Raw genomic sequence first — 25,532 nt, 5'->3', positions numbered from 1 at the left:
AAACAGGATTTGAGAACAGACGTGTAGAGTTGTGTATGAATTCAGTAGGGTTTTAAAACAACAGAAGAGGAAATCAGAGAGGGGGCGGGTAAGAGGAGACTCTGAACTTCATAACTCCGTCCCTGGTGCCTTCTGAGAATAGGGCACAAGTGGATCTTAGGAGTTCCAAAAAGCCAGAGCTAAGAGGGAAATGGATGACATGGATCCAGTCTTAGGACCTCCAGGACTCTGCCCTAAACAGTCCTTTGAAAGGAGATCAGTGTGACACAGGGGCAGAGATGAACACGTTCATGGTCCACCTAAGATTTGTGCATTTTGCTGGGCATGGTGGCACATGTTTGTAATCTCAGCACAAAGGAGGCCGAAGCAGGAGGATCCCTCCAAGTTTGAGGCCAGCTTGGGCTACATAGTGAGACCCTGTCTCAAAAAACAACAACAAAAACCAAAACCAAAACAAAATGTGTGCATTTCACTGTAAACAAACATTACCTCAAAAGGGGGGAAATCTTAGGTGTGCTCTTTTGTGAGTTGAGAAATAGTCACTTGTACAGCTCAGGTGTAAGGTCCTGTGCTCTTCCCAGGAATTCTTTCCAGGTTCTTGTCCTGAACAAATAATTGGAGAAGAAATGCTCAGAAGATAGCAAGGGTTTACATTTATTAAAGGTAGGAAAATAAGCGGGCTCTGCAGAGTGAGAGTGGGCCCCTGGAAGGGCTTACAGGGGCCATGCGGTTAATGGCGGCTGTCTTTTGTACCACTGAGCTAAATCCCCAGCCTATTCTGGGTATTTTTTATAATAAAAAATCCAGGGCCCTAAGAAATGAAGCAGACTTTGAGGATCCCATGCATCCCTGTAAGACACTGAGCCCTCAGAGCCACCCATGAGGGAGGGGTGGTCTCTAAGTGTGGCTTTTTCTCCTGCTCCTGGCCCAGAACTCCTCCCCAAGGCTGCTCCAGAAACTAGGATTTCTCTTCCCCGAAGTGCCTTCCGTCTCGCAGCAGCAGGCCACCGGCAACCGTCTGATCTGCTGTGAAGCACGCCTGGGGCAGCAGGTCCTGCACCCTCCGCCCTGCAGCCGGCCAGCTGCGCCCTGTGAGGAATCTGCACCGACAGGCCCGCTGGCTCCCAGCCCTCTGTGACCGCAGGCCACACCCTGCCCGCCCCCACGCTGCACGGCTGTCCCAGCTCTAACTGCACCAGACGACAGGGCTGGGGGCTTCGGGACAGCCACGCACCTGAGGGGTCCGGAAGGGGCAGTGTCCCGGGCCTCTCCCCATCCCACCTCCGCAGTGGCCTTTACATAAACCAGGAGACCCAAGTGCTTCCCTGACTCTGAGAGTCGCACAAGCGAAGTAATGGAACCCGAGGAGGTGTGGCCGGCATCCAAAGCCAAAGGGGCACTTTTGGGGACTGGGCCCCATCTGTGGCGACATTATCTCCCCGGAGACACTGAGGCGGGTTCGAGGGCACGCTTGCTGCTGGGGAGAGAAATGTCCGCCTTCTTGATGACCAAGGCTGTCCCAGGAGACCCCCAAGCCGCCACGGTGTAGGGGAAGAGGAGAGGTTGCTGATCCCAGCCTGCAGCGCGTTCCCCACTGATGCGGGGGTTTCCCAAAGTCCTCAGGCTGTGGGGACCCCTGACGGCCACCAGGGGGCGTCTGTGACTGGATGGCACTGGGGAGAGGGCTCCTCTCTGCCCAGCACAGTCTTGGCCTTTCGCCCATGAAGTCATTTAGGGTTCAAATGACCCCATGAAGTAGGTACGAGCGTCATCTTCAATTCCCTGTGAGGAAATTGAGGGCTCAGGGAAAGCCAGTGACTTGTATGCAGCCGCCTACCTAGCAGAGCACTGAGTGGGGATTCAGTGATTGATACTGGACAGGCTGGCCTCAAACTCACAGAGGTCCTCCTGCTTCAGCCTACTGAGGGATGGGACGGCAAGCATGTGCCATAAATCCCAGCGAAATAGATATATATATGTATATATGAATTTTTTTTTTTTGGTACTGGGGATCGAACTCGGGTCCTTGCACTTGAGCAACAGGCAGCGAAACCACTGAGCTAAATCCCCGGCCCATGAATTTTTTTTTTAACAGAGAAGGAAATGTGGGCCCAGAGAGGGGCAATGACTGGCCTAACATTGCATAGTGTGCCAGGACTAAACTGTCTCCTGCACCTGATTCTGCCTCTGGGGCTTGTCCCCTTAGTGCAGGGCTGGGCAGGGCTGATTTGGGCCGAAGGGCTGGTGCACAGGGAGTGAAGGAGTAGGTGGAAGGGCCTAGAATCCCTGGCGAGATCAGCTCCTCCGGCCAGGGAAGAGAACAGTCAGCCAAGGGGAAGCCAGGGCCAGAGAGGAAGTGCCTGGCCTGGCCCTCACAGCCGGTCCTGGCCACAATGTGCGGGGAGGACCTCATTTTCCAGACTCCCCAGTGTCCCCCGCACCTCAGTCACTCCCAAGATGCAGGGCAGCTGGCTCAGCCTGGGAGCCCTGAGCTGTGCCCCAGACCCACCCACCGTTCCTATACCTGGGGACATGGTGCCACCCAGGACTGAGAGCCAGGTCCTTGGAGTTGCAAGCTCAGGCTGCATCCCCCGCCCTGCAAGGGCTGTCAGTGAGGCCCACACCTCTGGGGAACAGGGGAACAGGCTGGTGACTGTTCAGCCTCAGAGCCAGGCACCCGGAGAGGGCCAGACAGGCTCAGGAGGGACAGCTGACAGCAAGCAAGGGCTGAGGCTGCTCCTGGAGCTGTCTTGGAGCTGAGGAGCCAGTAGGTCAGTGTGTGTGGAAGCGCCGCCCGTTCCACGGCAGCCATTCGAAGGCTGATGTGTGTGTTGTTTAGATTCAGCTCACACTGTTGGGTGCCAGCCGTGTGTGGGCACCAGGGACGCTAGGGAACAAGGTCAGGAGCCTGCAGGAGTGGGGAGGTCAGACACAGACTGCTGCCACAGCAACGCCCAGCTAGTGGGACCAGCCTGGGGTTGAGAGGTCCAAGAAGGCTTCGAGGAGGAGGCACCACTGTGGGAGCAGAAAAAGTCAACCTGACAGTACATCTGAACTCTTCTTGTCCCTCTCCCTCCCCACCTCCCTCCTTCCTCCATCTCTGGATCCCCTCCCACTTGGAAAAGATCTGTCTCCCTCTTTACCATTCTCTCTCTCTCTTTTTCTTTTTTGGAGACAGAGTCTCACTATGTAGTCCAGGCTGGCCTTGAACTCCCAGGGATCCTCCTGCCTCAGCTTCCCAAGTTCTGGGATCACAGGCTTGCAGTAGCACACCCAGCTCTTTTTTTTTCTTTTAAATGTAAACATTATGTACTATAAACATGAACTAATAAAAACAAAATTGAAAAAAATACATTACAGTATGAAGGAGAAGAAAAAAAGAGAGAAAGGAAACCCAACATCAAAGGGCAGAGGTTCCATGGAGGCAGGGAGGCTGGAGGAAGCGGTGTGAACCCAGGTCCCAGCAGTGACAGTGTTGGTGGGCGCAGGGCTGGATGAGGGTCCCGAAGAGAGGAGGCTGAAGGGTCCCCTCGATGCCCTCTGCCCAGGAGGTCCAGTCGGCTGAGCAGGGCCCAGGGCCAAGGCTGTCTCCTGACTCAGGCCCTAAGGGCCAGCTCAGCACTCTGCCCCCACCCGCCCCTCTCCACTATTGAAGCCTCTGCAGGGGGTCAGGCCACAGCCACACCCGTGACCAGAGCCTTCCATGCTCTGAGGGGCAGTGCCACCTGGGGTGAGGTGCTCGAAGAGCCAGCAGCTGCTCGGGGACCAGGTACAAGCCTGGGTGAGGCAGCTGGGCTGGCACCAGAGTGGGTCCTGGGGGGAAGGAGTCCTCCTGACCGCAGCGTGGGTGGCCCCTGCTGGGGAGGGGTGGCCTGGGCACCTGGCCCAGTGGGGAGTGTTGGGTTGCAGGACTCGGGGCTGGGTCCCATCAGGCTGGGACCACTGAGAGGCACAAGACAGGAGCCAGGCCGGGGAGAGGCCACTTGGGAGCCTCAGCCTTCCAACCAGGAGGTGCTTGAGCCCAGCCCTGTCCCTGGCACAGTGTGATCCGGGAATGGGGCCCAGCACCAGCTCAGCCCCTGCGGCAGGGACAGAGACTGTGCCCACCCCCTCCTGTCCCCGTCCTCCTGGCTGTCATCCCAAACAGGGACGTGGCCGGACCTGTGAGCTACATGGACGCTTTTTGCAGGTTTGGAGGAGCGCCCTGTGCCATGAAGCTGGTGCAGGCTGCCGCCCTCTGGTGGGCGCTAATGCTGCTGCCTGGGCTGGGCACTGGAGGGAAGGAAGCCCCAGGAGAGGCGTCCTTCTACTATGGGACTTTCCCACCGGGTATGTGTGCCCCTCTGTTGCCCCGTGCTCTGGCTGTGTTTGTCTGTCCATCTGTCTGTGTCTCTGGGCTGCCAGCCATGGCTGACTTGCCAGTGAGAATGGTGGCTTACTTCCTTACTGTAGGATAAAAAAGCATACCTTCATGGGGTTGTTCTAAACTTAAAAATGAAAAGCCAAGGCAGGGTGGTTCCACCGCCTGCCTCACAAGCACAAGGTCCTGAGTTCGATCCCTGGCACCCCTCAAAAAAAACCAGAAAAGAAAAACCAGGTGCGCACACTTGTCATCTCAGGCACTTGGAAGGCTGGAGAAGGAGGATCTCAAGTTTGAGCCCCACTTGGGCCGTTCAGCGAGACCCTGTCTCAAAATAAAAAACGGCTGGGGGTGTAGCTCAGCGGCAGAGTGATTGCCTAGGCCCTGGGTTCCGTTCCCATCACTGCCAAAAATATAAATTTTTAGAAGTTCCTAACAGAGTTTGTGAGGTTACCAAGTGCTATAGAGACAAAGGCTAACGAGAGCTGAGTGTGCAGAAAGTGAGGGACACAGCTCCCCGACCCTGCCCTGGCCTCCGGCTCCCAGGGTCCCTGCTGCCACAAGGCTGGGGCAGCCTGGGCCCAGCTTGGGTCTCCACCTGCAGGCTTCTCCTGGGGCGTGGGCAGCTCTGCCTACCAGACAGAGGGTGCCTTGGACCAGGATGGGAAGGGACCCAGCATCTGGGACGCCTTTACGCACAGCAGGAAGGGACAGGTGCTCGGGGACAAGACCGCAGACTTGGCCTTCGATGGCTACTACAAGGCCCAGGTGAGCGAGGGACGCACTGCGTGTTTAGGAGGGGCGCACAGAGGGAGGCGGGCGGCATTGTCAACATTGTCAACCAGCGCGGCCCCAAGGGGCAGTGAACCAGGACCCCAGTCCCCCGACGGGAGTGGCAGACCAGTGCCACCACCCCAGGGCCCACAGGGCACAGTGGCCTGGCCCCTGCCTGAGAATCGCCCCCTGTGGAGAAACGGGACCTGCTCAGCCTCAGCACCCACTTCCTTCTTGGATCGACATCTGAGGGGATTCGTCACCCACGCTTACGAGACCCCCAGGCGGCCTTCTCCAAGTGCCCCGAGTCCCACATGGTATGTGGCTCTCGGCTGGTGCCCAGCGGGGAGAGGGAGCAGGTGGCGCCAGCCCTGCTGTGTAAGGCGGAGACAGGCCCCTCCTCAGCCGCTCAGAGCCACACCCAGCAGCTGTGAGCCCACCACCCCGTGTCCCCTTCCCTGGCTGTTCTTCCACACAGGAGGACGTCCTGCTGCCGAGGGAGCTGCGCGTCCACCACTACCGACTCTCCCTGTCCTGGCCCCGGCTCCTGCCCACAGGCGTCCGAGGTGAGCTGCCCTGCGGCGTGGTCCCTCTTGAGACAGATGCCACAGTGTCCCAGGCTGGTGGGGGAGCGGGGTGCTGGGGCTCAGGTACCATCTGGCCCGCAAACCCCAGGACCAGGCGATGGGGCCCCAGAAGCCGTGGCCACGGTCCTTTCCCGCGGGACCCTCTTCCTCCCACAGCCGAGCAGGTGAACGAGTAGGGGATCAAGTTCTATAGCGACCTCACTGATGCCCTCCTGAGCAGCAACGTCACCTCCATCGTGACCCTGCACCACTGGGATCTGCCGCAGGTGAGGCGCACAAGGGGAGACTGGGGAGAGGGGGCGGCCAAGGGGGCGCCGGGACCTGGACCGGGCTCAGGACCCCAAGGTGTGAGCAGTTTAAGAAATCCTGATTCGCGTTTAGCCCGTCTGTGCTGGGGTAACTGGGGACTTCCAGAGGACTGGGGTTTATTTCTCAGTTCCGGGTGCTGGGAAGGCCGAGGCCAAGGCGACCCAGGTTGCGAGTCTGTCTGTGGCCACAAGATGGCGCCCTGAACGCTGTCCTCTGCCGGCAGAAGGCAGAGGGGAGTCTGGAGGCTGCGAGAGGTGCTTGGGCCTGAGCTAAAGGGACTTGAAACTGGGGCTTATTCTGGGGGCCCCTACGCAGGGCCTGGGGGAGGGGAATGGAAGCCCCTTCTGGCTGCCACTCACCTGTCCCAGAGACTCACCTGTCCCAGAGACTCCCCCAAGTCCACCTGAGCCTGAAGCACACAGAACCCAGGCCCGGGAGGTCTCCGACTTCTGCAGGCCCTGAATCCCGTTCTGCCCAGTGCCAGCTCTCGTCTCTTCACAGCTTACATCACAGCTGCTTTTCCCAGGATCAGACCTCTCCCTGGGCATTTTCTTTGTTTTTTGAAACAGGGTCTTACTATGTAGTTCAGGCCTCAAACTCATGGCGGTCCTCCTGCCTCAGCCTCCTGAGTGCCAGGATCATAAGCTAAGCAAGTGCTCTGCCACTGAGCTACATCTCCAGTTCTTATTTTTTGAGAAAGGGCCTTGCTAAGTTTCCCAGTCTGGCCTTGAACTTGTGATTCTCCTGCCTCAGCCTTCTAAGTAGCTGGGATTATAAGCGTGTGCCACCATGCCTGGCATTTATTCTCTGTATTTTGATGCTAAGCATGTGCTGCACCACCAGGTGCACCCCCAGTCCCGAGTTTCCCTTTAAATTGTTCAAAAGCTCCCACCTCATCCCGGGTCCTTGCTCCATCCCTGAGCAAGGCCCTCTAAACATGCTCCCTGCTGAAGTCACCGTGTTTCTCCCGAACACGTGGCCAGCTGGCTGCAGGTGTCCCCGGGTGCCCACCTCTCTGTTCGCAGCTGCTCCAGGCGAGGTTCGGGGGGTGGCAGAATGCCAGCATGGCCGGCTACTTCCAGGACTACGCCGACCTGTGCTTTGAGGCCTTTGGGGACCGCGTGAAGCACTGGATCACATTCAGCGACCCTCGGGTAAGCGGGGCCTGTGGTGAGGAGGCCAGCATGTCCCCCATGCTGATCACGGGATCTGCGGTCTCCACTTGCTGTCCCCGCAGGCCATGGTAGAAAAGGGCTACGAGACAGGCAAGCACGCGCCCGGCCTGAGGCTGCCTGGCACCGGCCTGTACCAGGCGGTGCACCACGTCCTCAAGGTGAGAGGCCTGCAGCAGTGGCGTCACCACGTTCCTCGTGTCCGTCAGCTGCTCAGGGCTAAGGTCACTGGTGGTTGAGCAGGACAGCGGTGTAAAGGTCAGGAGTGGCTGGCTCTGGGCTGCGGGTGCAGGGGAAGGAGTAGCTGGGAAGCAGCACGGCACAGCAAGGCCGACACCCTGCAAGGCCCAGAAGTGGCTTCAGGTGACGATGACTGGGAACACAGGACACTTAGTGCACAAGGTGGATGCTCTGTTTGAACTGGATGATGCATCAGACCCTCAGACTCACAACAGGGAGAAGACTTGCTCCATTTGGCTTCTTTTTTGTGATCTTTTGTTTTTTTGACACGGGATCCAGGCTGACCTTGAACTCGTGGTGATCTTCCTCCCTCAGCCTACCAAGTGCTGGGATTACAGTTGTGTGCCACCACCTTGGGTTGGCTTGTGATTTCTTTTTTTTCTTTTTGGTACCAGGGATCGAACTCGGGACCTTGCACTTTCGAGGCAGGCAGCAGAACCACTGAGCTAAATCCCCAGCCAGGGCTTGTGATTTCTTAAACTGAGTATTTATTTATTTTGGTAGCAGGGATCGAACTCAGGATCTCACGCTTGCAAGGCAGGCATGGCACCACTGAGCTAAATCCCCAGCTCTTAAACTGAGTAAAGGGCAGCGCTCTGAAGACATCTGTAGTAATGAACATGGACGTTGTTTTTCAGACCTTCTCAACTAACTGTAAGACAGCTGGATAGATGTGACTCCCACCCTGTCTTTGACATGTCCAGTGTCATGAGACAACCCCAGGCTCATTATTTCTTTCTAATTAGTCACTGCTGGCTGGCAGCAGTGAGAAGGTGAGAGTTAAAGTTCTCTGGGCATAACAGATGATATCCCCAGCTTCTGCAGCTTTGAGATGTTCAGTTGTTTAAATCCATGTTGGTCCAACTTCAGCAAGTGTCAGAATCCTGCTGGGCATGGTGGCGCACTCCTATAATCCAGTACTCACGATGATGAGGCAGGAGGATGTCCGTGATTTCGAGGGCAGTCTGGACTCCATGGCGAGATCCTATCTCAAACAAAATGTCAGAATCTCATGGGGGCCTCATGAAAACACATCGCTGGGCACCCCTCCCGGAGTTCTGACCCAGACCTGTCTCGGGGCCAATGAATTCGCCTTTCTAACCAGGCCCCAGGGAGCAGCCTGGGATCCACCGCCCCAGCTTGCTTTTGCCTGAAACACTGCACTGGCCTTTGGAATCGGCTCAAAGGCAGGTGGGCCAGTCATGGCGGAGAATAGGAGAGCAGCCAGCCTGCTCATGTTCAGTCCCCTCTCTCGAGACACCCACTAGACACTCCTCACTCACCAGGCACCTGTGGGAAAAGAAGTAAGAAAAACAGGAACGAGAGAGCAACAATAAGTAACGACACAAAGTGGTTTGTGGCAGATTTACCCCAGGTCTCCTCTACAGCACAAAAAAAGTTAAGTGCCCGTGGAAATCAGAGAAAGGGAGACTGTGGATTGGGATAATCAAGGCCGGACTTAGATGGGCTCTCTAGAGCTAGGAGGGAGAGGGAGGATGCCCCAGGTTGAAAGGAGGAAAAGAAATGAATGAGCCAGACACCCATGGTGAATTTGTGTCCCTCTTGCAGGCCCACACCTACACCTGGCATTCGTATGACAGCAGGTGGCGCAGCCGGCAGCAAGGTGAGTCCAGACCTCCGCACCCCCTCAGAGTGGACCTGTGCTGGGGGAGCCATGTCACCACTTCCAGGCCCTTCTCTCCGTTAAGGCCTGGTGGGGATTTCGCTGAACTGTGACTGGGGGGAACCCTTAGACATCAGTGACCCCGGGGACATAGAGGCTGCTGAGCGATACCTGCAGTTCTGCCTGGGCTGGTTCGCCAACCCCATCTATGCCGGCGACTACCCCCAAGTCATGAAGGAGCGCATCGGTGAGCAAGTCTCATTTCCTTTTGCTTTTGGGAGACAAGGTCTCACTACGTAGTCCAGGAATGGTCTCGAACTTGCAGAGATCCTAACTCATATTTCCTCTTTTAATTTCACCTAAAAACATAAACATTGTACATAGGTACTGGGTACGATGTAATGTTTTGATGCATGTTAACATTGTGTAATAAGATGTAAGTCAGGTTAAACATATCTGTCTCCCCCGACCATTTCTCACTTCCAGGGATGGGGTGTAGCTCGGTGGCAGAGCACTTATCTAGTATGTGCCAAGCCCTTGGTCCAATCCCCAGGGCTGGAAAAAACAATAAGTTAAAAATTATTTGTGATAGCTGGGTATGGTGCAGTTACTGGGTAGTCAGTCTCCTTCTAAAAATGGTTCGCCAAAAATGTGCTGTTGGGTTTTGTGGTGCTCGTGTCTCTTGCTAGAGTTGGTTTCCAGGTTCTTCTCATCTCTAACATAGAATTGAACAAAAAACGGTGACAAAGTTTATTTGAAAAAGTAAAAGCAAAGAGTAAGGGAGAAACTGGCTCTGCAGAGCTCGGATAAGAGGAAAAAGCAAGATAGAAGTACACCCTGGAGTATGCAGGCCAGACTATCATGAGGAAAGCCACAACAGCAAGCGCTTCTTGGCAACTGCGTCCTTATATGCTGTCCAAATCTGGAGGAAATCTGCAAGAACTCCTATGTGTGGGTCCTGAGAGGCGGTGCTGGGATCCCATACCTCAGGCTGAGGCCAGGTCCAGGCCATCCTGTTGAAAACCTGCTCCAGTTCTCGGGAGAAGTCCACGTGCAGGGCTTTGGGAACTGTTCTGTGCATGTGTCTTGGATCTTGTAATTAACAGGTTACACCTGCTTCCCCAGCCAGCTCGCCAAACCCTAATCTCCTGTCTCAGTGGTACACACCCATAATTCCAGTACTTTAGGAGACTGAGGCAGGAGGATTGCAGGGAGTTCGAGGCCAGTCTGGGCTACATAGTTCAAGGCCTGCTTGGACAACATAGTGAGACCCAGATTCAAAAGTAAAAAAAACCCATCAATCATTAAACAAACAAAAGGAAAAGCCAAAGTTTTATTTTCCATGCAGGTGAATCCTAAAGTCCAGCTTTCATGTCACCATGCCAGTTCATCAAGGGACACAGCAATAGTAACCTAAGATACAGACTTTAAATTCTCCTTTGTGCTCACAGGAAGAAAGAGCACAGAGCAGGGCCTGGATCGGTCTCGGCTGCCAGCGTTCTCCCGCCAGGAGAAGGGCTACATCGAAGGCACCTCTGACTTCCTGGGACTGGGTCATTTCACCACACGGTACATCACTGAAAGGAACCGCCCCTCTCTCCAGGGGCCCAGCTACCAGAACGACCAGGACTTGGTTGAACTTGTTGACCCAAGTTGGCTGGATTTGGGGTCTCAAAGCCTCCATTCCGTACCGTAGGGGTTCAGGAGGCTCCTCCACTTTGCTCAGGTTCGTATCACTCTCAGCTACCTCAGGACCTTTGATTTGCGTTCACTGCTCACAGCATAGCCCTGGAACTCCAGGGCAAGTTAGTGACACAATAAATCCAGTACCGCCTTCTTCAGAAGCTGCTTGATGCAGGCCCCGCAGACAGACACCCACAGGGATGACCACGTCCACTGAGGGAGCTCCAGTCATTCTGCTGCCCTTCTCACCTGACATGGAACACAGGAAAGAACAGGACCAGAGGTGCATTTTCCCGACAAGGCCTATTCACCGAAAAACATTTTCATGTAAACTTGCCTCCTGGCTACACTCATCTCTAAATAAATGTGTTAACTGCCACATAGTGTATGCAAAAATATACTTGATTTGAATGTGGCAGCCTTAGCCAGGTGCATACCTGTAATCCCAGCTCTCGGGAGTCTGAGGCAGGAGGCCATCCTGGGCTACAGGGGAAGTTCAAGGTTGGGCTGGACTATAGTCAGGCCTGTCTCAGGAATATCAAAAAACAAACAAAACCATGGCAGTCTTAAAAACAAAACAAAACAAAAACCATGGCAGTCTTTAATACACATTGCCATGAGCTCTGACCCAGAAACCCACATTAGAATTTTTTTCTGTAGATCACTTTTTTTTTTTGAGTTAGGGTTTTGCTATGTAGCCCGGGTTGGCCTTGAACTCCTGGTGAACCTCCTGCCTCAGCCTCCCAAGGGATCCTCCTCTGGGATTATGAGTGTGCACCACCACACCGAGCTATGTCAGAATTTTTAAAATATCTATTTCTCTGACTTGCTTTCAGACTCAATATGGCAATCCTTCCATATACGTGGCAGAAAATGGAACAGCTCAAAAGTTACATTGTACACAATTATGTGATGAGTGGAGAATTCAATACCTTAAAGGATACATCAATGAAATGCTGAAAGGTAAGACACAAACCAAGATCCTATTTTTCTAATATCAACACAATTTAAACTTGCTTCTAAATCTTGTAAGATTTTCCTATTACCTTTACAATATTATTCTCCTAATAAAAGTATTCAACATGGAATGAAATGTCTTTGCAGCCCTGAGAGACGGTGCTAACGTAAAAGGGTACACTTGCTGGTCTCTACTGGATAAGTTTGAATGGGAGAAGGGCTACACAGACAGATACGGACTCTTCCACGTGGACTTCACCGCCAGAAGCAAGCCTCGCTACCCCAAGGCTTCAGCTCACTTCTACAAGAAGATTGTTGCGGCCAACGGGTTTCCCGGGCCCAGAGAGGTAGGACTGACACCTGTGCTGCGCTGACACCTTGTTTTTCTTTTTGAGACAAGGTCTCGCTATGTAGCTTAGACTGACCTTGAACTCACCGTGTAGCCAGGCTGGCTACTCATGGCGATCTTCCTGCCTCAGCTTCCCAAGTGCTAAGATCACAGACATGGGCCACCACACCTGGCAAAAAGTATTCATTTTATCCTACATTTATTTTATTTTATTTTATTTTTATTTTATTTTTTGGTACTGGGAATTGAACTAGGGTCCTTGCACAGCAGGCAGCAAAAAACACTGAGCTAAATCCCCGGCCTAGCCTATGTTTATTTTAAGAATAACTTTGATCGGTGTAAGACAACATCACTCACCAAGTGGGTCTTTATTAGGTGCAGAGCTGGTGCCAGGAAGCCTTGGAGACTTGCTCTGTCAGCACCCAGATGCGCACTGCAGGTGAGTACACCCTCCTCCTTCTGCTGCTGACTAAACTGTAAGTCAGTCCCTCAAATCACTTACAAGTAAAAATGGGCATTTTTTTTTACTATGAAAGTGTCAAATTGTTACTTCTCAAGTATTTTAAACATAAAAAAACAGGCCGGGGACTTAGCTCAGTGGTTCCAGCCCCTGCCTCACAAGTGCAAAGGTCCCGAGTTCGATCCCCGGTACCAAAATAAATAAATAAATACATAAAAACACATACACTGTTAAAGAAATACTTTAATCACTAATTTCATTCTTCACACTGCAACTTTTTGTACTGACCACTTTTGGTGAAGAGGGCAAAGAAGAGCCAAGGCCACTCCCATCCTTCTCCTGCCTCCCTCAGCTTCCTACCTTGCAGCAGCACCATTCTGTGTGCACGGGGTCTGCAAGAGCCAGAGGTGCAGAATAACCCGGACGCAACTATGTATCAGGCAAAGCCAACACAAGTGGGGCCTGATGGCACACACCTGTAACCTTGGCGCTCTGGGAGGCTGAGGCAGGAGGATCACAAGTTTGAGCCCAACTTGGACAACTGTGATGAGATGCTGTCTCAAAATAAAGGCTGAGGATATAGCTCAGTGGGAAGTCCCTGGGTTCAACTCCAGTACTGAAAAAAAAATGCCAAGATATATCACTTGTTTCTTTGAATTGTACCTTTCTCTATAATGACAATCACAAAAACTACTTCCTTTTTATTTTTTACTTTTTTGGGGGGGGTACTGGGAATTGAACTCATAACCTTGCCCTTGCCAGGCAGGTGGCAGAACCACTGAGCTAAATCCCTGGCCCATCACTTCCTTTTTAAATAAACCAATCTTTTTTTTTGCGGGGGGGGGGGGGGATCAAACTTGGGACCTTGCGCTTGAGAAGCAGGCATGAGCCACCACTGAGCTAAATCCCTGGCCCCTAAAATAAACACATCTTTAATGTGATATCCAAAGTAGAAAGTACTAAATCAAATTCTTTGTCTAGCTATTTTTATGGACCAGTAAGTCAACTTGCCCATTTCTAAATAACAAGGTGTGGTGGCGCATACCTATTATCCCAGCACTCCAGAGGCTGAGGCTGGAGGATCACTGAGTTCGAGGCCAGTGTGGACTACATAGTGAGTTCAAGGCCAGCCTGCTGGAATGCACAGTAAGACCCCTTCTCAAAAAACCAAAAATAAACTGGGTGTGGTGATACATGCCGGTAACCCCAGCACTGGGGAGGCTGAGGCAGGAGGATCGCCATGAGTTCAAGGCCAGCCAGGACTACATAGTGAGTTCAAGCCAGCTTAAATTACATATCAAGATCCTGTCTCAAAAAACCAAATACCAAACAAAAAACTAAAAATAAATAACAAGGAAATATGAATGGTGTATATTTCCATTCAACCAAAATAAATTTACTGTGGTTCTAATGAAGAATGTACTGGCAGCCTGTGAGCTCCAAGAGAACATGGCCCGGGCCTGATTTATCACAGGAACCAGGTGCCCAGGGCAACTACGAGTGAGCACTGGTACAGGGTTCACTGCTGTGTCAGTGCTTCATCCCCACACCTCTTAGATACACACAACACTGCCAAAGGTGGGAAATGTTTCCCAGGGTCTTTCTTTTACAAATCCCCCAATAAAAAAAGGTACAAGCTGTGAACGTCTGCCAATATTGAGATGAACACAGGAAGCATTAAGTACGGATGCCCGTTCAGACTTTATTACATCACCTGTGCAAGAACCTAGTGCAGATAACCCATTTTCCAAAACCTTTTCTAACTCCCGTATCATTTTTCCTTTGTTGGAGGTGCTGGGGATGGAACCCAAGGTCTTGTGCCTGATAGCCAAGGGCGCCACCACAGCTTCACTCCCAGCCCACAATTTCTAAAGGACATTTCATTTACAAGGTTCCCTTTGCAGCAAATGAGACTAGCTAGCCACTGGGATGAGGCCGTGTCTCCAGCTTTCCCTGGCTGCTCTCTTCCGTTGCAGAGCCTCTGCTGAAGCACATGCGCCTGGCCTCGGAGATCACGGTGCCCACGGTTTGCGCCCTCTGCGTGCTCATCGCAGCGATGCTGCTCATGGTCCTGCTTCGGGGCCTGCGCTGAGACCAGCACTGATCCCGGGGCAGCTGCACCTCAGGGAGATCCTCAGACCTGTCCTCTCTGCTGCACGGGATGGGACGTTGCACACGTGTCTGTTGCAAGGCTCTGGGCTAACAGCTTTCTTTTTTCCTCTTTTTCATATGTGCTAGGATTTAAGATTAGAAAAAAAAATAGTGTGAATGAAATAAAACTCACCTGTGATCTCTCCTCTCCTAAGGACCAGAGTGTACAGTTCTGTGACTTGATTTTTTTGTCATTTTAAATTTTCCCAGAAATGTTATTGTTCAATACAAATGACTGTCATCTCAGCACTGTCCTATGTGAAGGACAGTGTCACCCCAGAGACAATGAACCTTCCTGGTTGTAGATCTGTTAGCCGACTAGAAGAAAGCACTGGGTAGGCACCACAGGAATGAGCATGTGTACTTTTCTGAGATCAACTTCTTACGATAAATTCAGTTCACTGTAGGCAGGCACAGTGGCGCATGTCTGCAATCCCAGCACTCAAGAGGCTGAGACAGGAGGACCGTCCTTAGTTCGAGGCTGGCCTGTACTACATAGTGAGAATCAAGGTCAGCCTGAACAACATGGCAAGACCCTGTCTCAAGAAAACAAAAATATGGGCTGGTGATTTAGCTCAGTGGTTTCGCTGCCTGCTGCGCAAGCGCAAGGACCCGAGTTCAATCCCCGGTACCAAAAAATATAAATAAATAAATAAATTCAATTTATTATACCCAATGAAATAACACAAAAAGCACTACAGAATATCTTTTAAATATTGCATTAAAATAAATATTATATATATTTACACATAGGTAACCAGGTACTTTTTCTTTTAAATAAAGGTCCATTTTATTCTTTTTTTTTTGTCCTAATTTTTTCCAATTTATCCTTAACGCTAAAATGCTAACATTAATCTCCATTTATTTGGGAACAAAACATGGCTTACAAAGCAATGAGAAAGTTAGGCATTAATTATTTGACTCCATTTAGTTTTGTTTCAGAAACAAAGTAAAACTACAAAATGTTATTTCATTAGTTCTTTTGATTAATGCTATCTCAAATCAAAAGATTTTAAACAGTGCTTACATCTGGGCTTTAGCATGCAACTGGACTGAGGTAGAATTGTTTTACTTTGTTGTTGCGTTAACCACGTAACAGCTTGCCCCAAGCGACACTTGGGCAGCGCATCTGTTCATGAACTGACTCTCCTGGGCATCGCTTGGGCAGGCGTCATTTAAACCAGTCATTTCTTCTATTGAATAATTTGATAAATTTGATATTTCCTGTTATATTACCTTACAAAAACTAATGAAAAAAATGCAATTTTTGGTCTTCTTGTATTTAAAGATTGGACTAAGTGGTTAAGGACTGAGCCCAGGGCCTTACGTGCACTAGGCCAGTGCTCTTATCACTGAGCTATGACCCCAGCCCATTTTTATTTCGGGACAGTGTTTCACTAAATCGCCCAGGCCGGCCTCCAGCTTCCCAGATCGGCCTCCTGTGTAGCTGCGACTCCAGCTCACACCCCTGAGTCCATCTCAAAGCGTTTTTGATAAAACTTCCCCTTCGATGTCACAATGGTATGTTTGTTCAGGATTTTGAAATCAAACTCTCTTTCTAATGTATAGATTTAAAACGCAAAGGAATTACCACCATTTAAAAAATATTTTTTTCATTTCCTTGGTTTTAGGATTAAACTGATCTAGTAGGCTGACTACAAAAGGTAAAAAAGAAATTAAGACTTCCACAGCTCAGTAAGCTTTTTAATGTGTTTACTAATAATCCATATTCTTTAAAAAATTATTTTTTAATAATATTTTTTAATAATTTAAGAATTTAATAATTCTTTTTTGGGGGGTTAATGGGGATCAAACTTAGGACCTTGCACTTGCAAGGCAGGTGCAGCACCGAGCTAAATCCCTGGCCCAATAATCCTTATTCTTAATGTATCAAATCAACATTTAGAAATAACTAAAAAGCCGTGTGTGGTAGCCCACACCTGTAATCCCAACTCTCAGGGGGCTGAGGCAGGAGGATTAAGAGGTGGTGGCCACCTGGGGTACATAGCAAGATTGTATCCAAAGAAAGAAAGGAAGGAAGGGAGGGAGGGAGGGAGGGAAGGAGGGAGGGAGGGAGAAAAGAAAGGCCTTTAATATCTTATAGTGTCTTTGGAGAGAACACAGTGAACATAAATACCATGGCAGTGAGGGCCCCAGCATCCTTTTACTTGAAATGCACCTGGCTGCAGGTGACCATGGTGGTAAAGGACATCCTTTCTTCCAGGCTCCCATTTAGTGTTAAATCAGAAAAATCTGTAACCAAGAAGACGGAGCAATCAGAACTGCACAACCCCTGGCAACTTTTCCACTGTGTACAATGCTTTTATGACAAGACTACAATCAAAAGGTCATGAACAGCACGTGTCTTCAACTTGAGAGAATCTGTTAGCACTCAGCCAGGATGACTCATTTAAATATTAACCCTCTGGATGTACTTACTACATAATTAAACACCTGAAATCTGAAACAGATTTTGAAGAAAAATATTTGGGAATGTATTGCTTTATTTTTTGTGCTATATCAACTAAGGTTAAATAACTGCCCTTTTTCCCATCTTAACATGCATTTCAGGAAAGAAATTCTACTTAGGATTTAAAGCCTTAGAATTAGACACGTATCCATTTTGCTTCCCAAAGACTGACTGTTGCATTTCAAAAACAAATGGTCCCCTTACCATTTAGATGGGATCATGCCCACTTCTTCAGGTCAACACTGTGGTGTCCACTGCCCCCACCCCCTTCCACCATTACCAACTATCACTTACTCAGCACCCACTGGGGGGCGCTCAACTCGATCCCCTTCCCCCACCCACTAACTCCAATCGTTATTCTCTTTCCGTGGCAGCTGAAAGTACACTTTCTCAGGCGCTTCAGGTTTTGATGCCAACTGTTTTACACAAGAGCATGATACAACTAGTTATCTTGAAAAAAGATGGTTTTTGACCTAAGTGTTCGGTCCAGTGAAATAAAAAAATCTAACTTCTTTGAGCCCAGCATGGTGGTGCACACCTGTAATCCCAGCACTCCGTGAGGCTGAGGCAGGAGAATGGCTGAGAGCCTGAGCCCAGCCTGGGCTACAAAGTAAATTTGCAGCTAGCCTGAGCTACAGGGCGAGACCTTATCTCAAACACAACAACAAAAAAAACCCCACCAGAAAATCTAACTTCATTAATAGCCACCTTTAGTAAAAAATAAATCATTATTAGCTTTTAATATTTACAACTAATCGCCAGGCATGGTGGCACATACCTGCAATCCCAGCACTCAGGAGGCTGAGGCAGGAGGATCGCCATGAGTTTGAGGCCAGCCTGGGCTACAGAGTGAGTTGAAGGCCAGACTGAACTGTATAGAGACCCAGTCTCAAATAAAAATAAAAATTTACAACTACTTGAATGATGTTTCTATGACACCTGAATCAAAATATATCTGAGGAAGAGATTGTTTTCTGGAAAATATCTACAAGGTATCAATCAGTCAAATAGAACTATATATACTCCGAGCAGTGTCTCATTAAGGCCTCTGAAATCTTCTTGGACTCTGTCAGAAAACTATAAGGTCTGCTTTCAGATAACCCTGGCACTATCTGAATGCAGCCCTTCAGAGCTGTGTGAGAGACAGTGGCACCTCAGTCCATGAGCATGAAGACGGCTACAGTGATTCTGGAGGGGATGCTGGATGGCAGGGGTTAGTTAAGATGCTCTGGCTAACAGGGAGCTCTCACTAACAGGGACTTCTCTAACAGGGCCTGAAGGTTGGCCCACTCCAGCTGTGGAGAAGGCTCGTGTGAACAGCTAGCGTTTCCATCCTGTGACCTATTCTTACTTCCATGTCCCTCTGGCTTGACCTCATCCACTGACAGGGCCACCAGCCCAGACAATGGGAACAAGCATCCTTCCACGATTATCACACACTGAAGTTTGCTAAGCAGTACACTAGCATAAAAGTCATAATTTTTGGTACCAGGGATCGAACTCGGGACCTTGCACTTGCTAGGCAGGTGGCAGAACCACTAAGCTAAATTCCCAGCCCCCATAATTTTTTTTTTTAAAGTATGTTTTACACTTAAAGAGTTCAGAACAATTATTTAAAACTGGGCACAAGAGCTATAGTAATGATTCCTCCCAGTAAGATCTGGTTTATTTTCTGTTGGGATAATTTGTCTGAGCAGACTGCAAACCATCTTTACCAGGTTTGTGATGACGCAGGTGGTCCACAGGTAAGCTGTCACTCAGCTGCCAAACTGTCTTAACCTTCTTTTGACCACCGTTTATTTCTACCTTCCATTTTTGTGGCTTCTCACTAAGAAAAGAAGAAAAACTGTAAAGACAACACAACAAACAGCTGTTTCCTTCCTTCCTCTATAGTCAGTTAGTGACATCCTTATGTGATAAGCACCGAGATGACAATTCCCACCCTGCACAAGTACAGCCGAGGGATGGGGACGAACAAGAATGACAACTCATGAACGGGACACATAATGGGTTAGAGGGCAACAGGAGGTACAACCCTAACCGAGCTTAGGGACTGGAGAGAATCTTCAGACTGTGGTGCCTGGGCCGAGTGTGAAATGACAGAGTCAGTAAGGCAGACAGCGGTCCTGGCAAAGAAAGGCCAGGCACACAGGCACTGAAAGCCAGAGTGTGGAGAAGAACGTCCCTCACTCAAAAGGGAAGCAACTCTTACCACTCAGTAGACTGGGGCAGGAGGACTGCCACAAGTTTGAGGCCTCAAGGCTTGGGCTACAAAGTGAGTTCAAGTCCAGCCTGCACTCCACAGTGAGACCCTGTCTCAAAAACAAAAAGGAAGCAGCAAGGCCTGATGGCACTTAGAGAGAGGTGCATGGCCAGGCCCAGAGGGCTCACAGGCCACACTAAGACATTGGAATTACTGTCCTAAAGGTAACAGGGACCAAATCATTGCAAGATTTGAATTTCAGAAGAAAACAGCAGCAGCAGCAGCATAAAGAAGGAAGATAATGGAAGTTAAGAAAAGTGTTTTATCAAAGCCGGGTATGGTGGCTCATGTCTGTAATCCCAGCACTCAGGAGGCTGAGGCAGGAGGATCACTTCGAGTTCGAGGCCAGCCTGGACTAGTGAGTTCAGGGCCAGACTGGACTACAAAGGGAGACCCTGCCTCAAAAAAAAAAAAAGTAAAAGAAAAGAAAAGAGGGTTTTATCAGAATCCAGGTATGAAGTGAAGCAGAGGCAAAAATACTAAAACACTGATGGTGTGAAAGTGTGGAGAAAGGGACAGATTCAAGAGGCACCAAGAGGGTCAGGACGTGGTGAGCATTTAAAGAGGGAGGGGGGAGGGACAGCAAAGCATGGTGAGAGATCCCTGGGCTTCTATCTGCACAGCAGGCAGGGAATCACGAGGGTCACTTGAATGAGGAAATACAGGAGGAACAAAAGGTGTGCGGAAGGGGATAAGGGGCTTGGTTTGTTTTTTTAAACTTTTTTTTTTTAACTGACAGGAGTTTCTATTTTGGTGGTGCTCTTGGGAAGCTGAGGCAGGAAGATCACCACAGCTTTGTGAACAACCTGGGCTACATAGTGAATTCAAGGCAAGCCTGCACTCCAGTGAGACCCTGTCTCAAAAATACAAAAAAATATTATATACATTACTTGAAATATAGATACATATACATGTAGAATGGCTAAATTGAGCTGATTAGCATGTACAATACCACAAAGTTATCATTTCTGTGGTGAGAATACTTAACGTCTATTTTCTTAGCACCATTCACGAACTCAGCGCATGGTCAGTACTCACGGCTGCCGCACTGAACAGCAGCTCTCATATGTAGTCCTCCACCGGCACTGAACGCACCCAGTGTCAGATCGGGACCACCTTCCGCACTTGAGGCTGGGAACTCATATCTAACAGGCTCTTAGAAGCTTGGTGCTACGGCTGAGGAGGAGCTGGAGGTGACACTGTGGGCCTCATTTGCCCGGGGGAACAGACAGCTAGGAGTGAACTCATCACCCAGGTAAGAGACGGTGAGGACAAAGGAGAGGTCAGGAGAAAATCCACAGATGAGAAGCAGACAGAGAAGAAAGAACTTGAGAAGAGAACTATTCTCAGTCTTGGAGGTAAATCAGACAGGGAGAATGAAAATAAGACAGAATGCTATGTCACAGAAACCAGGAAAAAAGACAAGTTCAAAAAAGCATCAGTGCTAGGGCCAGGGATTTAGCTCAGTGGTTCTGGCACCTGCCTTGCAAGCACAAGGTCCCGAGTTCAATCCCCGGTACCAAAAAAAACCACCAAACAAACAAAAGAACTAAACATAGGATAGAAACAGTGGTTGTAAGCCGGGTATGGAGGCACATGCCTGTCATCCTGGCATGCAGGAGGCTGAGGCAGGAGGATCACTGTGAGCTCAAGGCCAGCCTGAACTACAAAGTGAGACCCTGTCTGAAACCTAAACAATGGTGGTAGCAGGAGAGAAATTTCAAGTCTGTCATATGTGGAGGGGAAATTCAGGGGAGACAGTCATATGTAGCAACCCCCATATCTGACTGGACGACCACATTATTTATCTAACACCTCAGCCTCATGGTTTCCTACCTTTCCCAGTCCCAAATGGTTCTTTCACTCCTGAAGCTGTATACTCAGATCCTGATCATTTTTCTCCCGACCTGTCATTTCCCTGGCTGCATTTTCCCTTACTTCTTATTCTACAACAAAACTGAATTGAGAGCAAAATGAAAGACTAGAGGCTCTACAGTCTAGAAAGAAGAGACACAAGGCCCGAGAGAAGGGGGAGAACTAGCAGGCTATGGCCGGGGAGCAGGCCACAGGTTAAGGTTTCAGTGGTCAAGCAGCTCTGAGCCATGAGGTCCCCAAGGAACATGGGCACCAAAGTTGTCAAGAATCATGGCTGGACTCAGAAATTGCTCACCTCTGGTACAAGTTTTTTACAGAAGCTGGTCTGACTGGTAGCTGAAAAATGTGTTGCTCATCAAGGGGATTTTGTTTATAATATTTTATGCAGGATCTAAAAAAAAGAAAGAAAACAATCATTTTTGGAAAAAAACAGAGCTGTTTGGGGATACTTTCGAACAGTTTAAAGTGCACAGGGAAACATTTTATTGAGTACCACTAACCACTATGAAGAGAATGGTTTTGTTTCTTTTTTAACTTTGTAATAGGTTTTTATTTTTGCTTTTTATCTATTACAGTGTTTGAAACCTAAAGAAATACATTTTCTCTTCAAATTTGGATGTGTATATAAATATTAGAAGAAAATGATTATAGAGGTACAAAAGTAAAAAAAAAAAAACACCCACACACAAAAAACTTAGCTAATTATTTTAAGGACATCTAATTCACTTTGTAAAAGTTAACATATTTCTCATAAACATAAAAATATATTTAATTTGAGCCCAAATATAGGCTTCAGTGGAGAGAAAGAGGCATCTGAAAAAAACAGGAGACAGAAGACAACAGACAAGCTTCACAGTTTTCAGAATCTGGGGAATTAAAGCTACTGATCTGTAATAAAAAATCTTAGATTCTGTGAATAAGAACCATTTTACACTTTTCCCATTATACAACTGGGCAATTCTAAATCTGGAAAAGACAACAAACAGTTCATGTATTTCTAGTCTGAGGCCTCCAACATGTGCGAGACAGCAGCACTCCACGTGTGAGAATGACTGCAGTGAGTCTTTAGTCCAACTGGTCAGAAGTCCTCGTTACAGCAATGCTACTGACAGCCTCGGTATGCGATCTGATTTCACTCATTACCACGCAGATGACTAGTTTCACTCAATTTATAGGGACGTAAGGAGGAGAAAAAACAATACTTATTCAGGACCTATTATGTTAGGTAGCTTACATACATTCTATCATCATCTAATCCTCAGAACAAACGCATCGAGTTACTAGACCCTTTTAACAGGAGGAAACAAGATTCAGGGAGATGAAACTTGTAAGGAACTCAGAAATGATACAGCCAAACCGGATTCCTTTTGAATCCAAAGCCTTTCCTTCCTCTGACCCTGACCTGGACTCCTGCTAATGTGAAGACAGACAGGGTGAACAAACACAGTCTAGCTTAACTGGCAATAAAACTGGACATAGTCTGGCTGCTATTTTTTTGGAAAAGAATACATTTCTATGTAAGCAGACAAGAAATACTCACTGTGTTAAAGAAAACAGGAACTCGTGCTGAGGCTTAATGAAAAGCATGCAACTGACTAAGATCTCTAGGATGTGGTGGAGTTTCTGAACACGATGAACCTGTTCTTGTATCTCTACTGATGGAGAAACGAAGTATTCCTGGATTGGAGAAGTATACGCAAAATAGGGAGTTAAAGGATAAGCAGCATCTTGGGAAAGAATATAGCCATGTTCCCTACATTATGCCTAGTAACAGGGAGGAAAAAAACACAGGGAAGGCACTTGGACAGATTTACCACTACCTATCATCCTTCACTCCTTTGTAAGTGAAGTCTTAAGTAAATGATTGTACATATTCTCTGGTAAAGGCAAACTGCAGAACCACTTCACCCAGGACCCCATGCAGGTAGCCACTCCCACCCACCAGGATCTCCTGAAGGAACGAAAGGGAGACCCACTATGCACTTGCTAAACTGCTCTAAAAACAGACAGTAAACTTCAGCTACCAAGAAATTTAGCAAGTGTTCTGACAAGCTTTCCTTTTCACACACAACTGGTAAATTGGTGCAGTCTTTTGGAAAAGAAATTTGGCAATGCATGCCAGTGTTACAAAAGGCTCAGACCTTCTAATCCCATTTCTGAGAACTCTTCCTAAGAAAATATCCATGGCCAACACAGCAGGCGGAATCTGACAACGGCCACCAATGTTCTGGCATCACAGAGTGCACATCTTGTTTAATTCCTTCCCCTGGAGTGAGGCCAGAGCCTGGGTCACGATGGGAATTGCTGCTGTGATCAGATCAGTAAATGACCAGGAGTTAATCAAGAGAAATCACAGCCCGGTCACTATGGTGACCCACCAGGGGAGCCCTTTAGGAGGAGTGACGGAGCCAACGGTTGTTCTGTGGAGAGGAGTATGGCAAAGGCTGCGAGCAGCCTCAAGGACCTGAGATTGGTCTTGAGCCAATATACTGAACGAATACATGGAAGAACGTAAATTCTTAGGAAAATAATCCCTTAAGTATAACCTAATGGTTCAAGAGAATATAAAACAAATATTCTTTCCGAGGGCTGCAGGTACTCCCTAAGAATTCTAGAGACAGGAGAGTTGTGGCAGCACAGTAGCGTGAGCAGGACTACTACACAGCACAATCACAGACGTACAGAGGGTGAGAGATGACACTGAATGGGTGATTCTGTCATTGTCTGACTAGGTGGTAATAATTAAGGGCATTGATTGTCTTACTAATCTTTTCTAGGACCTAAAACAGAGACTAGCACATTATAAGCATTTAATAACTGCATGGAAGATAGCTGAATAAAATAAATTTTCGAATAAAAAAAACCTCACCAAATGATTCAAAGATGCAAGCTCTTGACCTATTAAAAAAAATATATATATATATGTAAATAAACTTTAGGAATTACCCATGACATGTTAAGGATCCTAGGTAAAAATTTTCATACTTCTTAAATGAAAGAGATGACCAATGTAAAAAGTTCCCCACAGGACAAGTATTTTTTTTTTTTTTTTTTTTTTGCTTAAATTCTTTTATTGGTACATTTTAGGTATACAATACATTTACATTTATCATTGGGTGCTTGTACCTGTACATGATGTATCTTGGTTCTTATTTTTTCCCCATTACCTGTGTGCCCTTCACCCCTCCACCCTTCCCTATTTATATAGACTTTGTTTCCATTTTTTTTTTTCTCATAATTTTTCCTTTCCATTCTTTCCTCTCCCCATCTCCTCCCACCACCCCTACCCCTTTGGACCTTTTCCTATTTCAAAGTATCAATTATTAGTTATTAATCCTTTTAATCCTTATTTACACTTTCAGTTTCTCACACCAGAGAAACTATTCGGTATTTAGACATGTGTGTCCTATTTATTTCACTTAAGAGTATGGTACAAGACAAATATTTCTGGCATATAACACCATAAATACATACAGTACTGTAACATGCTTTTTTTATTTTTTTGGGTACCGGGGATCGAACTTGGGACCTTGTGCTCACAAGGCTGGCGCTGGAACCACTGAGCTAAATCCCCAGCCCCTGTAACATGGTTTTTAAGTTGGGAAAGGGACTCACCTATTATAAAACTGATCACAGGGCTGGGGATTTAGCTCAGTGGCTCCACTGCCCACCTCGAAAGCACAAGGACCAGAGTTCGATCCCCGGTACCAAAAAAAACCAAAAACTGATCACAGCTTAGCCCTAATAAAAAGTACCAAGGGACGGGGATTTAGCTCAGTGGTTTCACTGCCTGCTGCGCAAGCGCAAGGACCCAAGTTCCATCCCCCATACCAAAAAAAAAGTACCAAGCCTTGGATACTTAAAATGCATCTCAAGATGGGTGTGACAGTGCACACCTGTAATCTCAGCCTGTAATCCCAGCACTTGGGAGGCTGAAGCAGGAAGAACAACAGTTTGAGGTCAGCCTGGGCTATATAATGAGTTTCAAGTCCAGCCTAGAATAGATAGCAAACCTGTCTCAAAAAACCAAAAACCTGAAAAATAAAACAGCACCTCATAAAAGCCTTTTTTTCATATACCGTACTAACTCATAAAATCTCAAATGTCTGAACTAAAAGCAAGCAAACAAAGACCACTGCTGTATGTAATCTAGTTATCTCTATTGGGTGGTAAAGTAAGATACAGAGAAGGGAAACACTTGTCTCAGTGAAGGGGGGGGGGGCCCGCAAAGCCAGGAGCACGGATGACCAGGGCCAGA

General features: G+C 48.4%; 2 protein-coding genes across 6 annotated transcripts in view; one reads left to right on the top strand and one right to left on the bottom strand.

Annotated features, from left to right (window-relative positions):
- The first annotated feature begins 599 nt into the window (after window positions 1–599).
- Window positions 600–14,823, top strand: Lctl (lactase like). The gene is given in 13 exon segments (XM_021237032.2): window positions 600–4,329; window positions 4,965–5,128; window positions 5,613–5,700; window positions 5,878–5,987; window positions 7,056–7,184; window positions 7,268–7,363; window positions 9,012–9,066; window positions 9,152–9,313; window positions 10,518–10,792; window positions 11,586–11,712; window positions 11,854–12,053; window positions 12,431–12,494; window positions 14,492–14,823. Coding segments are annotated over 13 exon segments (1,743 nt in total). The 5' UTR covers window positions 600–4,172; the 3' UTR covers window positions 14,608–14,823.
- Window positions 14,198–25,532, bottom strand: part of Zwilch (zwilch kinetochore protein) — a 34,657-nt gene continuing 23,322 nt past the window's right edge. For 4 of the 5 annotated variants that reach the window (XM_087199071.1, XM_087199069.1, XM_087199073.1 and 1 more), the window contains 6 exons: window positions 24,144–24,172; window positions 22,815–22,951; window positions 21,570–21,665; window positions 18,852–18,964; window positions 16,804–16,919; window positions 14,198–14,749 (listed from right to left, as the gene is read on the bottom strand). In XM_087199071.1, coding sequence (XP_087055197.1) covers window positions 16,831–16,919; window positions 18,852–18,964; window positions 21,570–21,665; window positions 22,815–22,951; window positions 24,144–24,172 — 464 coding nt within the window. In that variant the 3' untranslated portion in view covers window positions 14,198–14,749; window positions 16,804–16,830. The remainder of the gene's footprint in view (window positions 14,750–16,803; window positions 16,920–18,851; window positions 18,965–21,569; window positions 21,666–22,814; window positions 22,952–24,143; window positions 24,173–25,532) is intronic. The other variant, XM_087199070.1, reaches the window with a different exon arrangement.

Source organism: Heterocephalus glaber, unplaced genomic scaffold (assembly GCF_053883595.1).
Source record: "Heterocephalus glaber isolate CG9 unplaced genomic scaffold, H.glaber_assembly_v1.0 deba00001689, whole genome shotgun sequence".
Lineage (NCBI taxonomy): Eukaryota > Metazoa > Chordata > Mammalia > Rodentia > Bathyergidae > Heterocephalus > Heterocephalus glaber.
This window is presented reverse-complemented; position numbering and strand designations above follow the sequence as displayed.